Source organism: Pungitius pungitius, chromosome 21 (genome assembly GCF_949316345.1).
Source record: "Pungitius pungitius chromosome 21, fPunPun2.1, whole genome shotgun sequence".
NCBI classification, from domain to species: Eukaryota; Metazoa; Chordata; class Actinopteri; order Perciformes; family Gasterosteidae; genus Pungitius; species Pungitius pungitius.
The window spans coordinates 10,212,973-10,225,203 of record NC_084920.1 but is presented as its reverse complement, the minus strand read 5'-3'; the positions used below and the strand labels follow the sequence as shown (position 1 = coordinate 10,225,203).

The window sequence follows — 12,231 nt, the reverse complement described above, 5'->3', positions numbered from 1 at the left end:
TTACGTTATTTCATTATAACGGATACACTGAATTTACAATATGGACAGAAAAGGTTTTCTGGTTCAGATGTTTATTTTCCTTGGCAAAGACATGCCTTTTTCTGATAACGATTTGAAATTTCAGGCAGAAGTCAACACACAGCTCTTATACTTTTTTGCCTTATAACGTTTTTATGGCTTAGGTGCCATCCATTTTAGTACGACATTCAGTGTCCTTTAAGCTCTGTTTTTGTTCCAACAGCTAATTTCTAACAGTCTCTGCCTGCTGTTAGCTGCAGAACAGGCACAACAATGTTTTATTAACAGAATACGTCTCAATCAGCTAGTGTGTATAACAGCAGGACACTTTTAATTTTAACAGTGAAAAAATAAAAGGAAACCAACGACTATGAACAGGAATGGATCAGTCACACAGCAGAGATGTGTCTTGATGGTCATGGCAGACTGAGAGCCCGAGCGCCCTCTGAAGGAGTTGTAACAAAGAAAGTCGGGGTTCCACCGTATTGCTCCTGTTAAGGGAGAAATTACAAACAAACAAACAAACACACAATGAGTACTTAGTGACCTTCAACCCACAATACATCCGAATTAAATCCCTAAATCTGGCGCTAAGCATTACCGTTATACGTGAGCTTAAGCATTATAAAACCAGACTGTTCATATGGACGGGCCGCAGAGCCATGTTGTGCTCATTTTGAGTCTCCCTACAGTCCAAGAAAGAAAGTTCAGAGGGAGCAAGAATAAAGAACCACTGGGTTTGAGTACGAGACCCGTTTCTTCATAAGCCAACATGCATCTGCCACAATTACACACCAAGTTCAATTTAAAATAACTAATGGGAATAATTTCATTGTAATGAGGAACATTGGTGCAAATGTTATTTATTTTTGTTGGAAAGAAATATTCATTATTAATCAATTCTAATGAAAATGTTATCTTTCCATTCAGGTCAACGATGTAAACAAATATTTTTTATTTTCAGTCAAAAAGTTAAGAGGAAAAAGTAAAGTAAAATGTAATTATTTTAGAAAGAAGATTTAGTTATATATCGTAATGCAATTAATTCAAAACAAAGCTACAATCCATTTGTGGTGGGGGGGGGTTGGGAAGCCTACAATGTTTGTATATCATCATAGGGGGGCTCAAAAATGTTTGGGAACCCATCGGTTCAGGTTTTAGGTAACAAAGCTACTTTCTTAGATTTAGCTAACGAGGATACTTCTTTAGGTTGCGGTACATTATGTCATTTTACACAACGTGGATGTGGATTTTTCATTGTGTACACAAACACTGGTCCCCTGGGTGAAAGTCATGTGATTGTCAGACAACACTCGTATCTCTCCATTGGCAGGAGCTACAGTAGGGAAGTCATTATCTAAGCTTAGCATAACGATTGCAGCCAGCCTGGCTCAAACTTCAAATTTCTTGGCTTTCGGCTAATCACCTGGACTGAATTTTCTGCTTGCTACCCGGCAACCTCACGGCGACCCCAGGAATCCAGGAAGTCATTGTGTTCAGAGTTTGAGCTTCTGACATGCACTCTGCTTCTTAATGTTTCATATCATGAGATAGTGAAAAACACTCAAGACATTTGTTAGGCGTTAAGGCAACTCCAAAAGAGTGATGTTGACCAACTCAACTTCAAACTCACCTATTATTACAGGGAATAAGCAAATTTTCCAGAATGACGTATTATTTTTTGACACTTGAGTGCTCTTGGGGAATGGATAACAGGGAACAGAATTCTCCATAAATCATAGTTTAATAAATGAAGATGAAAGGATTGGAGGGATCTACAGGACTGCATGGGAACCAAAAGGGAGTCCTGGCCTGGAGCAGCCTGTGGAATCTGAAAAACAGTCTGGTCCCTTGACAGGATTATTTCCAACTCACTGCGGTTTTCTTGTAGTGCTGCCACTGCATTACGGCTCTATACGTGACAGGCCCGTCAACAGATAACCCATAGACATCTGTGTTTGACCCAAAACAATCACTTCAACGGATATATAAAGCCAGCAATGTTTTAGATTTCTTGTCTGAAAACGTCTGTTACATCTAAATGTAAATGTCCATATGACTTCAGTATTAGTTAAAAATCTTTAACTTAAAAAAGGCACAATGAGTCAGATTTGTTATTTGTTGACACAAGATTCAAAGTCGGCCCTTCCTCCGCAAATCAACAATAGCAGAATGGCTCGCCAGCAAGGGAAAGCCAGCTGCAGATTCACCATCCCAGATGCCAGAAGGAGCGCCAGGCTTTTTCACAGTGGCCAAACGGTAGCCAGAAAGACAGTTCCTTTCCTAGTAATCACTTTTAAAATGTATTCTTTAGGAACATCCAGTCCCCAGTACGAACACCAACGGCGCAGATTCAAATTATGAGGTTCTATAAATTGAACTCTTATTCCTTTATTGCTAAACTAATCCATATCTTTAGATTACTAACCCATAGCATTATATTTCATTCCTCACATTATGTTTTTTTGTTATGTCTAAATGTCTGTTATGCACCAACCGCCAAGTCAAATTGCTTGTATGTCAGACATTATGGAAATAAAGGTTTCCTGATTCCCGAAAATGCACCAATAGCCTGATTTATATCCTTTAGCATAATGAACTGCCATTCATGGCAGAGAGCTCAGACCAGACAGCTGGGAGGAGAGTGCTAGCGTGCAGTAGATCCAGGTTATTTTATACTCAACAGTCCATTAAGGATTCATGCACTGAGAAACTTAATACTTAAGACCACAGATCAAAAAAAAATTTTTTTCAATAACTTGTGTCCAGACTCAAAAGGTTTGCCCCAACTTGTTAATAACTAGCTAGTAAATGTGATGACCAGAGGGTAGAATTGTCCAGAACTTGGCATGTTCTGGTGCTTTTAGCTTAAGGTCTTCGCCCAGGACTCAGCACTTGACAAGCCGGAGTGAGGTGCAGTTAAGTATTTCTGCCGGGTCGGGGGTCACCAAATCGACCTTGAAGCCTTCGGCCAAAGACACCTTCAGTAACTCTTCCACAAAGCCCTGCATGTCCGCGATATCGCTTGGGTTGCGGTGCGTGTCCATGACGTCGTCTGACTGCGCAGGCTCTGGGTAGGACACGGTTAGCTCCCGGTAGCGCTGCTTGTCGTACTGGTCCCGCGGCAGTTCGTCGGGCCTTGGCACCCACTCTATTTTCAGCCTGTTATTCGTCGGGTTACAGGGACAGGGGCTAGCGAGGCCCTGGGGTGTTCTGTAGGAGAAGCGCTCACAGAGGAGGGCCATGAAGGCCCTCCAGGTACAGAAGAGGTCCACCGAGAAGGCTCGCACAGAGCATGTGCGGAGTTCATAGTTTTCCGGCCCGTGGCGTAAGTTAAAGTGGAGGACGCGGACCTGGAGTGGGAGAGAGGGCAGACTGTGCTGACAACACATTCTGCAGAGTGCACACAAACAAAAGAACCGGTCCGTCCATGTATTTCAATGTGCAAACAAATATCTTCAACTAGCATACTGTATACGGTAAAAACAAACAGACCCTAGAAAAGGTTACTCAAGGCCAGTCATTTCTTAAGTTTCACAATTCCCTCTGAAAGACAGGCTTTATAGATGCAAAAAAAATCTCACAGTCTAAATTAAAATTCAAGTAATTTTTCAAGTTTGATAACCATTGAGTGTACGCCTAATATTATGCAAAAATAGCTTAGCATAAAGACAGTGGCTTTAGGAAAGAGCCTATGCTCCAAAGTCAAACTTTGCTGATTAACATTCTTTCCCCAGACTAGCAGTATGACCCACCTCATTCTAATCTTTGTGCTAACTAAATTGAATGGCGGTTGGCTGCAACTTTATAGTTACCAGGCCGATGTTACCAAACGATGTTGAGCTATTCCTTACTCTCAAGACCAAAACCTAATCTTACTCTTAAAAACAAGTTTAGGAGTCGGTACAACCAGTTAGCAGTGTCTACTCTTTGAAGTGGATATAATTTTTAAGAAAAAAAGGGTTCTTTGAGATAAAAAGCAGTTGCAGCCGCCAAATTGGGCTTTCAATCGGTGAGTTAAGTCAGTCAGCGCGTTGGTCTGCAGGCAATATTAAAACAGCCAACGTGCTGCTAACGTAGCAGCTAGGTAGCTTTGGCCATGCTCGCCTTGCAATTGGTTCAGGTAAGGGTGTGTGGGCGGGACCACGATGCGGCGGCTCAGACCCCTCGATTACTAGTGCTCAGGTTCTGGCTACAAAGGGCGTCAGAATCTTAAGATGGTGGCTAGCGTATTTGAGATAGATTAGCATCAATTGTATACAGCCCGAGGAAGTTCAAATTCAAACCAATTCAAATACAGACGACTGAGTTCACAGCTGTGACTACTCACTGTCTGAAAAGACCTTTATGGACCCAACAACTAGAGCAATTGATTTATATTGTCATATTGCCTCATTCTGTGAGAATTGTGAAAAACAGCACACACCACTATGTACATGGTCTGCCAATATATAATCTGAAATTAAAATGATGGGCCTCACGCAAGAACATTGTCTTTCAACTCATATGAAATTGTTTTTAGCTGAGTGTCAAGTCAAATTCACCAAACTCTCTAAATGGCCGAATTTGTTGTAAAATCTACAGTCCGCCCTCTTTGAGGGAAACGTAAACCATGCCTCATGATGCTCTAACTATAAAACCTACCTTGGAATAAACATTCACCACAATCATGGCTCCTAACGGCCCTCCACGAAGGCTGAGAGGCACTGACGCCTCGTAGCGGCAAATCTCCTCCAGCAAGGGCCGTATCTGGAAGAAATCCGCCTCCCTCCGCAGCAGTGACAGCTCGGAGAATCCGTCCGGAAGGTCCAGGGAGCTGGAGCGCAGGTAGTTCAGAATGTACCGGAACACTTTCCCATCTCGGTCAATGAAGACGTTCCCTCCCTGATCTCTCAGCACGGGCATTTGTCCGGTGAACATTGCGCCGAGCATGGAGTCGCGGCAGCGGGTCAGGGTGTCCAGGGTGGTGGTGTAGATTTCCCCACCGACGTTCAGCGACACCGGATCCTGGAGACAGTTCCTGTTATCGTGGTCGTCCGGCGGGTTGAGGTTGGGCATCTTGGAGGCAAGGCGATCGCGAAGCCTTCTCTGATGTCGTTATCGGGAGGACGATGATCCCTCGGTTCTGGTCGGGACCGAGGGGATGTTGATGTCTCAATTGGTTCTTTTGTTTCCAAGAAAGAGTTGTTTCTTTTGACAGCTGGTAGCCAGGATACAGTCGAGTTAAAAAAGATGCGATGAAATCTTCCAAGTCCGCTTCTAAAGCTGAAGATTTATGAAACCCGAGCGGCGAACATAAAAAAAGAATGCTGCTGTTCTTTCCATTCCCATTTTTGCCAACCAAAACATCCTTACAAGTTCCAGTGATTTTCTGCAGTTAAATGTGCATCTTTGTTGTGCTGAGTGATGCCAGGCCCAAAGTCGGACTGTGTTGAAAGTAGAAAGGCAGCAGAGCCACGGTGACCAGACCAGCATACTAATAACTGGACACTTGTGGCTCCACGAAGCTGGCTTTTATTCTCAGTCCATAGCCCCTGATCTCACACTCACACACGCACACACACACAGGCGCTGTCTGAGCCAGACACGAGGGACTGGGGTAATTAGTGTGAAATGCGCCCCTTAAAGTGACAGACAGAAGAGTGTATGGGATTTTTATCCTCTATGAACAAATGAACAATGCTCCCTCAAAAGGTCAAATGCCTTTCGGAGTGCAAATATTTTTATAACGTTGCCAGATGAAAAGAGTCAGCTGACTATGTATAAATCCATTACTTGCTAATCTTCAAAAGTAAATAATATGAAAGTAAAAAGTAAAATGTATGAAAATAAACTAAGGGCAGTACACTGAAAGAAAGAAGCACAGCAAGCGCCATAGTGTGTAATCTATAATAATCTTACAATTAGGAGTAGGCTATATTTTTTGTCACAACAGTGAATAATTTCCAAACATCTGAGATAGATAGAGGACCTAGATAGAAGATCTTCCACTTTCACGGATCAAATGTGCTTTTACAGTCTGAACCAGTGTTCATTTCACAAGAGAATTCAGAAGAGAAGTTTTAAAAAACCCTAAATGAGATCGTTTCCTTCAAAAGTCAGATAATTAGTAAATAGGGTCCACCTGTCTGTAATGTGAATCTCTTCTACCAGATCTCAGACATCCAGGAGACTTGAAATTGGATTAAGTATCTTTTCTGTAACCTAGAGTCTCCTAAACTTGTTGTGAAACTTGACTGCTACTTGCTTTAGCTGCTACCGTTTCTTGTTTTAAGGTAACTTGACTGCTAGTTGTAGTTTCTGTTTTAAGATAACTTGCCTGTAGTTGCCTTAGATATCCCGTTTTAGTGCCAGTTTTGTTTTAACTAACTTTCTGTCCAAAACTATTGAACAAGTTATCTTTAACCAACTCTCCTCCTATCTCCACCGTAACAACCTCCTTGACCCCCAGCAGTCAGGCTTCAGGGCGGGCCATTCCACAGAGACCGCTCTCCTTGCTGTCTCAGAGCAACTCCACGCTCCTGGAGCCGCCTCTCTCTCCTCTGTCCTCATCCTTCTGGACCTTTCTGCAGAATTTGACACAGTAAACGACCAGATCCTTTTCCCCTCCCTTCAGGAACTTGGTGTCTCAGGCTCTGCGCTCTCCCTTCTCTCATCCTACCTTGATGGCCGCACCTACCGCACCTAACCTGGAGAGGATCGAAAACCTTGTCCTCTTACTATTGGAGTTCCTCAGGGCTCCATCCTGGGTCCCCTCCTCTTCTCTCTCTACACCAACTCTCTCAGCTCTGTCATTCGCTCGCATGGTTTCTCCTACCACAGCTACGCTGATGACATCCAACTAATTCTCTCCTTCCCTCACTCGGACACTCCGATGGCGGCACGTATCTCTGCCTGTCTGACTGACATCTCTCAGTGGATTTCCACCTGAAGATAAACACTGACAAGACTGAACTACTTCTCTTCCCAGGAAAAGACTCTCCGACCCAGGATCTGACTGTTAACTTTGGCAACTCCATGTTAACGCCCACTCTGACTGCTAGGAACCTTGGTGTGACACTTGACTCCCAACTCTCCCTGACCAACATCACAGCGACAACACGATCCTGTAGGTACACGCTCTACAACATCAGCAGAATACGACCCCTTCTCACTCAGAAGGCGGCACAGGTACTGATTCAGGCTCTTGTCATCTCCCGCCTTGACTACTGTAACTCTCTCCTGGCAGGTCTCCCTGATACCGCAATTCGACCACTGCAGCTCATCCAGAATGCAGCAGCTCGACTGGTCTTCAACGTTCCGAAATTCTCCCACACCACACGACTTCTAAATTTGTGGCAATACCAAATGGGAAAAAGTCTAATGGGGGTGAATACTTATGTAAGGCACTGTATTTGTTAAAAACCTGTTTCAGACCATTGAAAACGACAAGTATGAAGAAATCTCAACAAATAAGAACAAAACAAAAAAAGGGCATAAACAAGGTGGCAACCTCCGGTTTTTAAAAAAACGAAGCCAATGATCAACTGTCTTAGCTCAATAAACACTGTAAACATGAGTTCGTAGTCCCTGGTTTCAAGTCTTCTTCAATACAGCATGATGTTCTTTAGTAAATGATGGTCCATTTAGAGTTAAAAAAGCAATCAGGCTTACTCGCTCGCTACCGTCAGTGCCCACAAGATGGTCAACACAAACGCAGCTTTTGCCTAATAGCTTATGAATGTGTATCTACCTGCTTTCCTTATAAGGATTTTAAAAAGAAAACATATTGGTTGATGATGAACCTGATTCACATTCAATACAGAGTACAGTGAATGAACGAGTGTGTGTTTTTACCTTTATGTGGAGAATAGTCCTGTCAATGGCATCCGCCTGCAGTAAAGTCACGGTGCACCCGCCGAATCCTCCGCCGGTCATCCTGCTGCCAAACACACCATGCACCTCCATGGCGGCGGAAACCAGCTCATCCAGCTCCCTGCAGCTCACCTCGTACAAGTCTCTGCCACAGGGACACCCGGTTAGCACCTCACTCCATTCTGTCCTCGCGAGTGGTTCCACGGGCCAGATGCAGCGGTTTGAACTTTTACCTGAGGGAGTTGTGGCTCTCCACCATGAGCTTGCCAAACTCTTTGTAGGCTCCTCTCTTCAAGGCTTCGGCAGCTTGGACGGTTCGTTCAATCTCCTCAATCACGTGGCGAGCTCTTTGATAGGTTACGTCACTTAGTCTGTCCCTTGCCTCTGAAATGATAGGGACAGGTCTGGACTTCACACACTCAAAGAGTTCAAATCATTTATAATAATTTGCAGCATTTATACAGCAGAAAATAACCATTTACAATGTAAAGACATGGTTTCATAAGGTCTAAGCGGAGAATAAAGTCCCTCTGTCCTCTGTGTTATCAAGCAGCAACAACCGGTAGTTCAGAGTGTGGCCAATGAGGACGTGTCTTAAAAGTTGCATCCCCTCTACTGACCAGCTTGAGGGGGAACTCCCTGGCTGTTGTGGGCCTGTATGGTTTTTCCACTTGCTCCGGTCTAGTAACCTAATACATTGTTGAATTAATACATCCATAATATGTGTTGTTTCCTGAGACTTCAATCATCCAATTCACCAAAACACTAAACGAGAGACAGAGACAATTTGACAAATTTGTGGCAGCCACAACACACATAGTGTGCTTTGCTGCTCATCCCACAAATAGATACCTACAAACCTGGCATCATTTAAAAAAGGGAAATAAACAAAATAATCAACCGAACACAAATGTTTGCTGCTGCTACCGGACACGTATATGGTACAATAGTAACTTTGGTTTATTGGGAAGAAAGCAAAGAGGACGACGGCCATATTGCAAGATGTTGATGGCAATCTCCAAACTCGAGGCTTCATCACAGCAGTCCACGAGGACTACTTCCACTTCTTATTTACAGTCTGGGGATATTATCCTAGATTTGCTGTGCCTTGTTTGTGTAGCCAATGCTGGTCTTTTTAATCTTCGGCTGCCCCGCGTTACCGTTGATAACGTTGTCCTGACAGATGGCCTACTTGCCTACTTCAAAAAGTATGTTCGCAGAAGTAGAGTTTGTGAACCACCGCATTCTAAACTACGGTTACGTGCAGATGTGGGATTACACTTTGTCTCATCGCCACTTTCAACTAAGCTACGAGCAAAACCTGAGACTCTACGGACTCCATATCGGGGAATAAAATGACCGGTTTTCTAGTTTGTGTTTGTGACTCTGAGCTTCGAACAAAGCCAAGCTAGCACTACATTACTGGGGGTCAAAGACAGGACCAAACAGAATGAGATGAAGTCAAGGAAAGGAGGACAGGGCAGGGATTAGTACAGCGAGCAAGAACAGAGCAGGACAGGGGACGACCAAAGAAGACAGAAAAGGGGTCAGGAGGATAGGAGACGTGTATGCTTCACACCCTCTAGGTCCTTGATGGTGGCGTCTCGGAGACTGTCCTTTCCCAGGATGGAGGCAGCCTCCTCACACTGCCTGCGTCTCATGGGGTACTCGCTGCCGGTCAGAGAGTGCTTTACATTGGAGTTGGTGATGAGAATGACCAAGGATGGATCTGCCAGAGGGACGGGGGTGGACTCCAGTGACCTTGTTCAACCACAAACATCATTGAAAATGCTGAATGAAAAAAATTGTCCTTTTATCTTGGAAACTGTTTTGCCCAAAGCATGGGAAGAGAATGTTAGTGTTCTCATTGGAGGTTTACAGTACCTGCAGTCGATGAGAAGGGCATGGCCCTCCTGGCCGAAAACAGACACAAACTGATCCATGATGCCACAGGGCACAGCGGCGTGAGTGTGTTCTGCCTTCTGACAGGCCAGCGCTGTAGATACCTTGTCCCCGTCATCTGAGATGTGAAGAAAGATGGTGAGTAAAAGCCCATGCGGAAGTACTTATTCTCTACTCCCCAGCAGGAGGCGACTCCTATGGTTGTATAGAAGTTTATGAGAAATTGAGACCAATTTATTCCCCCAGTAAACATGGTCTCTAATCTCTAATTTCAGTTCAAGAAAGTTAACTGCAACATTTTTAAATCACCTAAAAGGTGTTATTCAGCATTCAGGTGTAGTTAGCTCTGTCCTTAAGTTAATACAAACCAAGATGGCAAAGGCCATAAAGAGGTTGACAGGAAACAAACTGAAACTCAAGGCTTTAAACCTCTAGTCCAAAACCCAACAAGTGACGTCGCAGAGACTGCCTCTACTTATTCCATACAGTCTTAAAAAAGAAAAAGTGAACAAATGTTAGCCTCATATCCAGCCAGAACTTCAGGATGTAATCAATCAATATTGGTTGATGTTAAAACCAAATCATTGGCCTTTTCTTGAAAAATCACCAGACATCCGCCGTCTCTAATACGAGGATAGATTCCTCCCCGTCTGCACCCACTGGAGATCAGAGTCACGCTTGTCTGACTGTACCCAGATTCCTACCTGGCTTGAGTTGCTGCAGGAATGTGTAGAATGCCACCTCCAGAGAGGCGGAGCTGGACAGACCTCCTCCCAGGGGCACACTGCTGGCTATCACCGCCCTGAACCCTGGGACGGGTGGAGCTGAGGCACAGAATGAGACGGGGACACAGTGCACATGAAATGAATATGCTGTCCAACAAAAGCCGGTCAACTTGTGAGATACACAGTGGATCTGTTCTCATTCACTTTGACAGGACTACTGAACACTTAAGAATGAAAATAAAATCCCGTAGTATTGTTAGTAGCAGTATCTATTTCTCTTGAAGTGTAACATTTATAACGGCTGTGGATGCACATATTGCTTAGTTTACCCCGGTAATGCTGGATAACACCCTTCACATAGTTGGCCCAGCTGGGTAAACCCGGAGGCAGCGGGGATCCGTCACTGGGCAGGCGGAAGTCCACCCTCCGAGGCTCGTCAGCATCCTCAGTTGCGGTTACCACAGTGATGTCTGGGCCAGAGGTTTGACACCCAACCACCACAGTCACCAGGGGCAGCGCCTGGCTCATCAAACCATGACAAACACAATGCAGCAAAGTGGTTACCTTTTCCTCTTGGTCATAGGGGAAATAAACTAAAAATAAAAGCAGGAAGTATGACATTTCCTACTTTTTTCTGAGATGTGGAATTATAATGTCACCTTCAAGGTTCTGCTTTTCTACACACTAAAACTGGTGTATTTCAATTGACTTTAAGTTACTATTAGATACGGCCTCATTTAATTATCTATACAAAACTTTTCAGAGAACTTGTAATACAAAGGATAATTGTCTTTAAGCAAAGGGAAGTTTCATGGGGATTTGTTTTTCTCTGCAATTACATATGCAAAACCTTCCAGTTTCATTCCTCTCTATAATATGGTATTGATGACATGGCGATTTCATTCTTTATGGCGGTTGACAGTTTTTTTCTTATTCATTGAGTTCTTGGAGAGACATCCAAAGATGCCTAACCTTTCATTCTAATAAATACACAAAATGAAATAAGAATTTTGAACCTCACATGATACAAATTACAAATTCATCTTCTGGAAATGTATGCAGATTATCATTATAATATAATGGGGCATCATTCACATATGTATACATAGACTATCGGGAGAAAAGAAGTATCTAAATAAATAGGTTTCATAATTCTTCTTTTATGATGTGAGCCAGTAGTTAATCAGGTTCCACGGTCATAGGTATGATAAGTTGTGCCGCATATAGCTGGGGGTGTTTTAAATCACTGTCAGTTACGTCACATGTCTAACAGCAGAGTGACCAGTCACGTCACCAATGACACGAGCGCCAGCCGCCACTACGATACAACAATACATAACGACATTTGGCTTGATGGCGGAACAAAGCTATCTCCCCGAATCACACAGGTAAGAGTCGAGCTTCCGCAGCGGACATTCGTGAGGTTACCATCGGAAGCACGAATCCCTGGTTGTAGTCGGTGTGCTCCCCGATCAGGTTGACTCTTCCGGGGGCACATGCTGCCGTCAGTGGAGCCTCTTCTCCAAACTCATGGCCGTACAAGCGCCGCGCAGCCGCGACGAGCTCGGGTACACTTGGAAAGGAACTGGCCATGGAGCAATAGACACGAAAGGGATGCAGTTTGGGAAACTTAAATGCAAAAGGACAAACGGTAAGTGTACTGCCGAGAGTTCTTATGACATGTCAGGTGCTCCCCACTTCCTAGTGGGTGTGGCCAGATAGTTTGTTGTGG

The 12,231-nt window shown here is 44.0% G+C and overlaps 2 protein-coding genes across 2 annotated transcripts; both read right to left on the bottom strand.

Annotated features, from left to right (window-relative positions):
- Positions 1-26: 26 nt before the first annotated feature.
- On the bottom strand, positions 27-12,218 carry galk1 (galactokinase 1). The gene is made up of 8 exons (XM_037464075.2): positions 11,928-12,218; positions 10,829-11,018; positions 10,479-10,598; positions 9,757-9,892; positions 9,452-9,633; positions 8,106-8,256; positions 7,855-8,017; positions 27-509 (listed from the first exon to the last, which is right to left on the bottom strand). Exons 1-8 carry the CDS (start codon positions 12,090-12,092, stop codon positions 435-437), a joined length of 1,182 nt encoding a protein of 393 aa, XP_037319972.1. The 5' UTR covers positions 12,093-12,218; the 3' UTR covers positions 27-434.
- Positions 503-5,827, bottom strand: LOC119213055 (BTB/POZ domain-containing protein KCTD21-like). The gene is made up of 2 exons (XM_037464076.2): positions 4,663-5,827; positions 503-3,371 (listed from the first exon to the last, which is right to left on the bottom strand). The coding sequence occupies exons 1-2, from the start codon at positions 5,074-5,076 to the stop codon at positions 2,907-2,909; spliced, it is 879 nt and encodes a 292-aa protein (XP_037319973.2). The 5' UTR covers positions 5,077-5,827; the 3' UTR covers positions 503-2,906.
- Positions 12,219-12,231: the final 13 nt, after the last annotated feature.

Coding starts and splice junctions, on each gene's coding strand:
- LOC119213055 (XM_037464076.2), bottom strand. CDS start 5,076: ATGCCCAACCTCAACCCGCCGGACGACCACGATAACAGGAACTGTCTC. Junction 3,372..4,662: donor TGGTGAATGTTTATTCCAAG/GTAGGTTTTATA, acceptor CTCCCACTCCAG/GTCCGCGTCCTCCACTTTAA.
- galk1 (XM_037464075.2), bottom strand. CDS start 12,092: ATGGCCAGTTCCTTTCCAAGTGTACCCGAGCTCGTCGCGGCTGCGCGG. Junction 9,893..10,478: donor CCTGCAGCAACTCAAGCCAG/GTAGGAATCTGG, acceptor TTCACATCTCAG/ATGACGGGGACAAGGTATCT. Junction 8,018..8,105: donor GAGAGCCACAACTCCCTCAG/GTAAAAGTTCAA, acceptor TCCCTGTGGCAG/AGACTTGTACGAGGTGAGCT.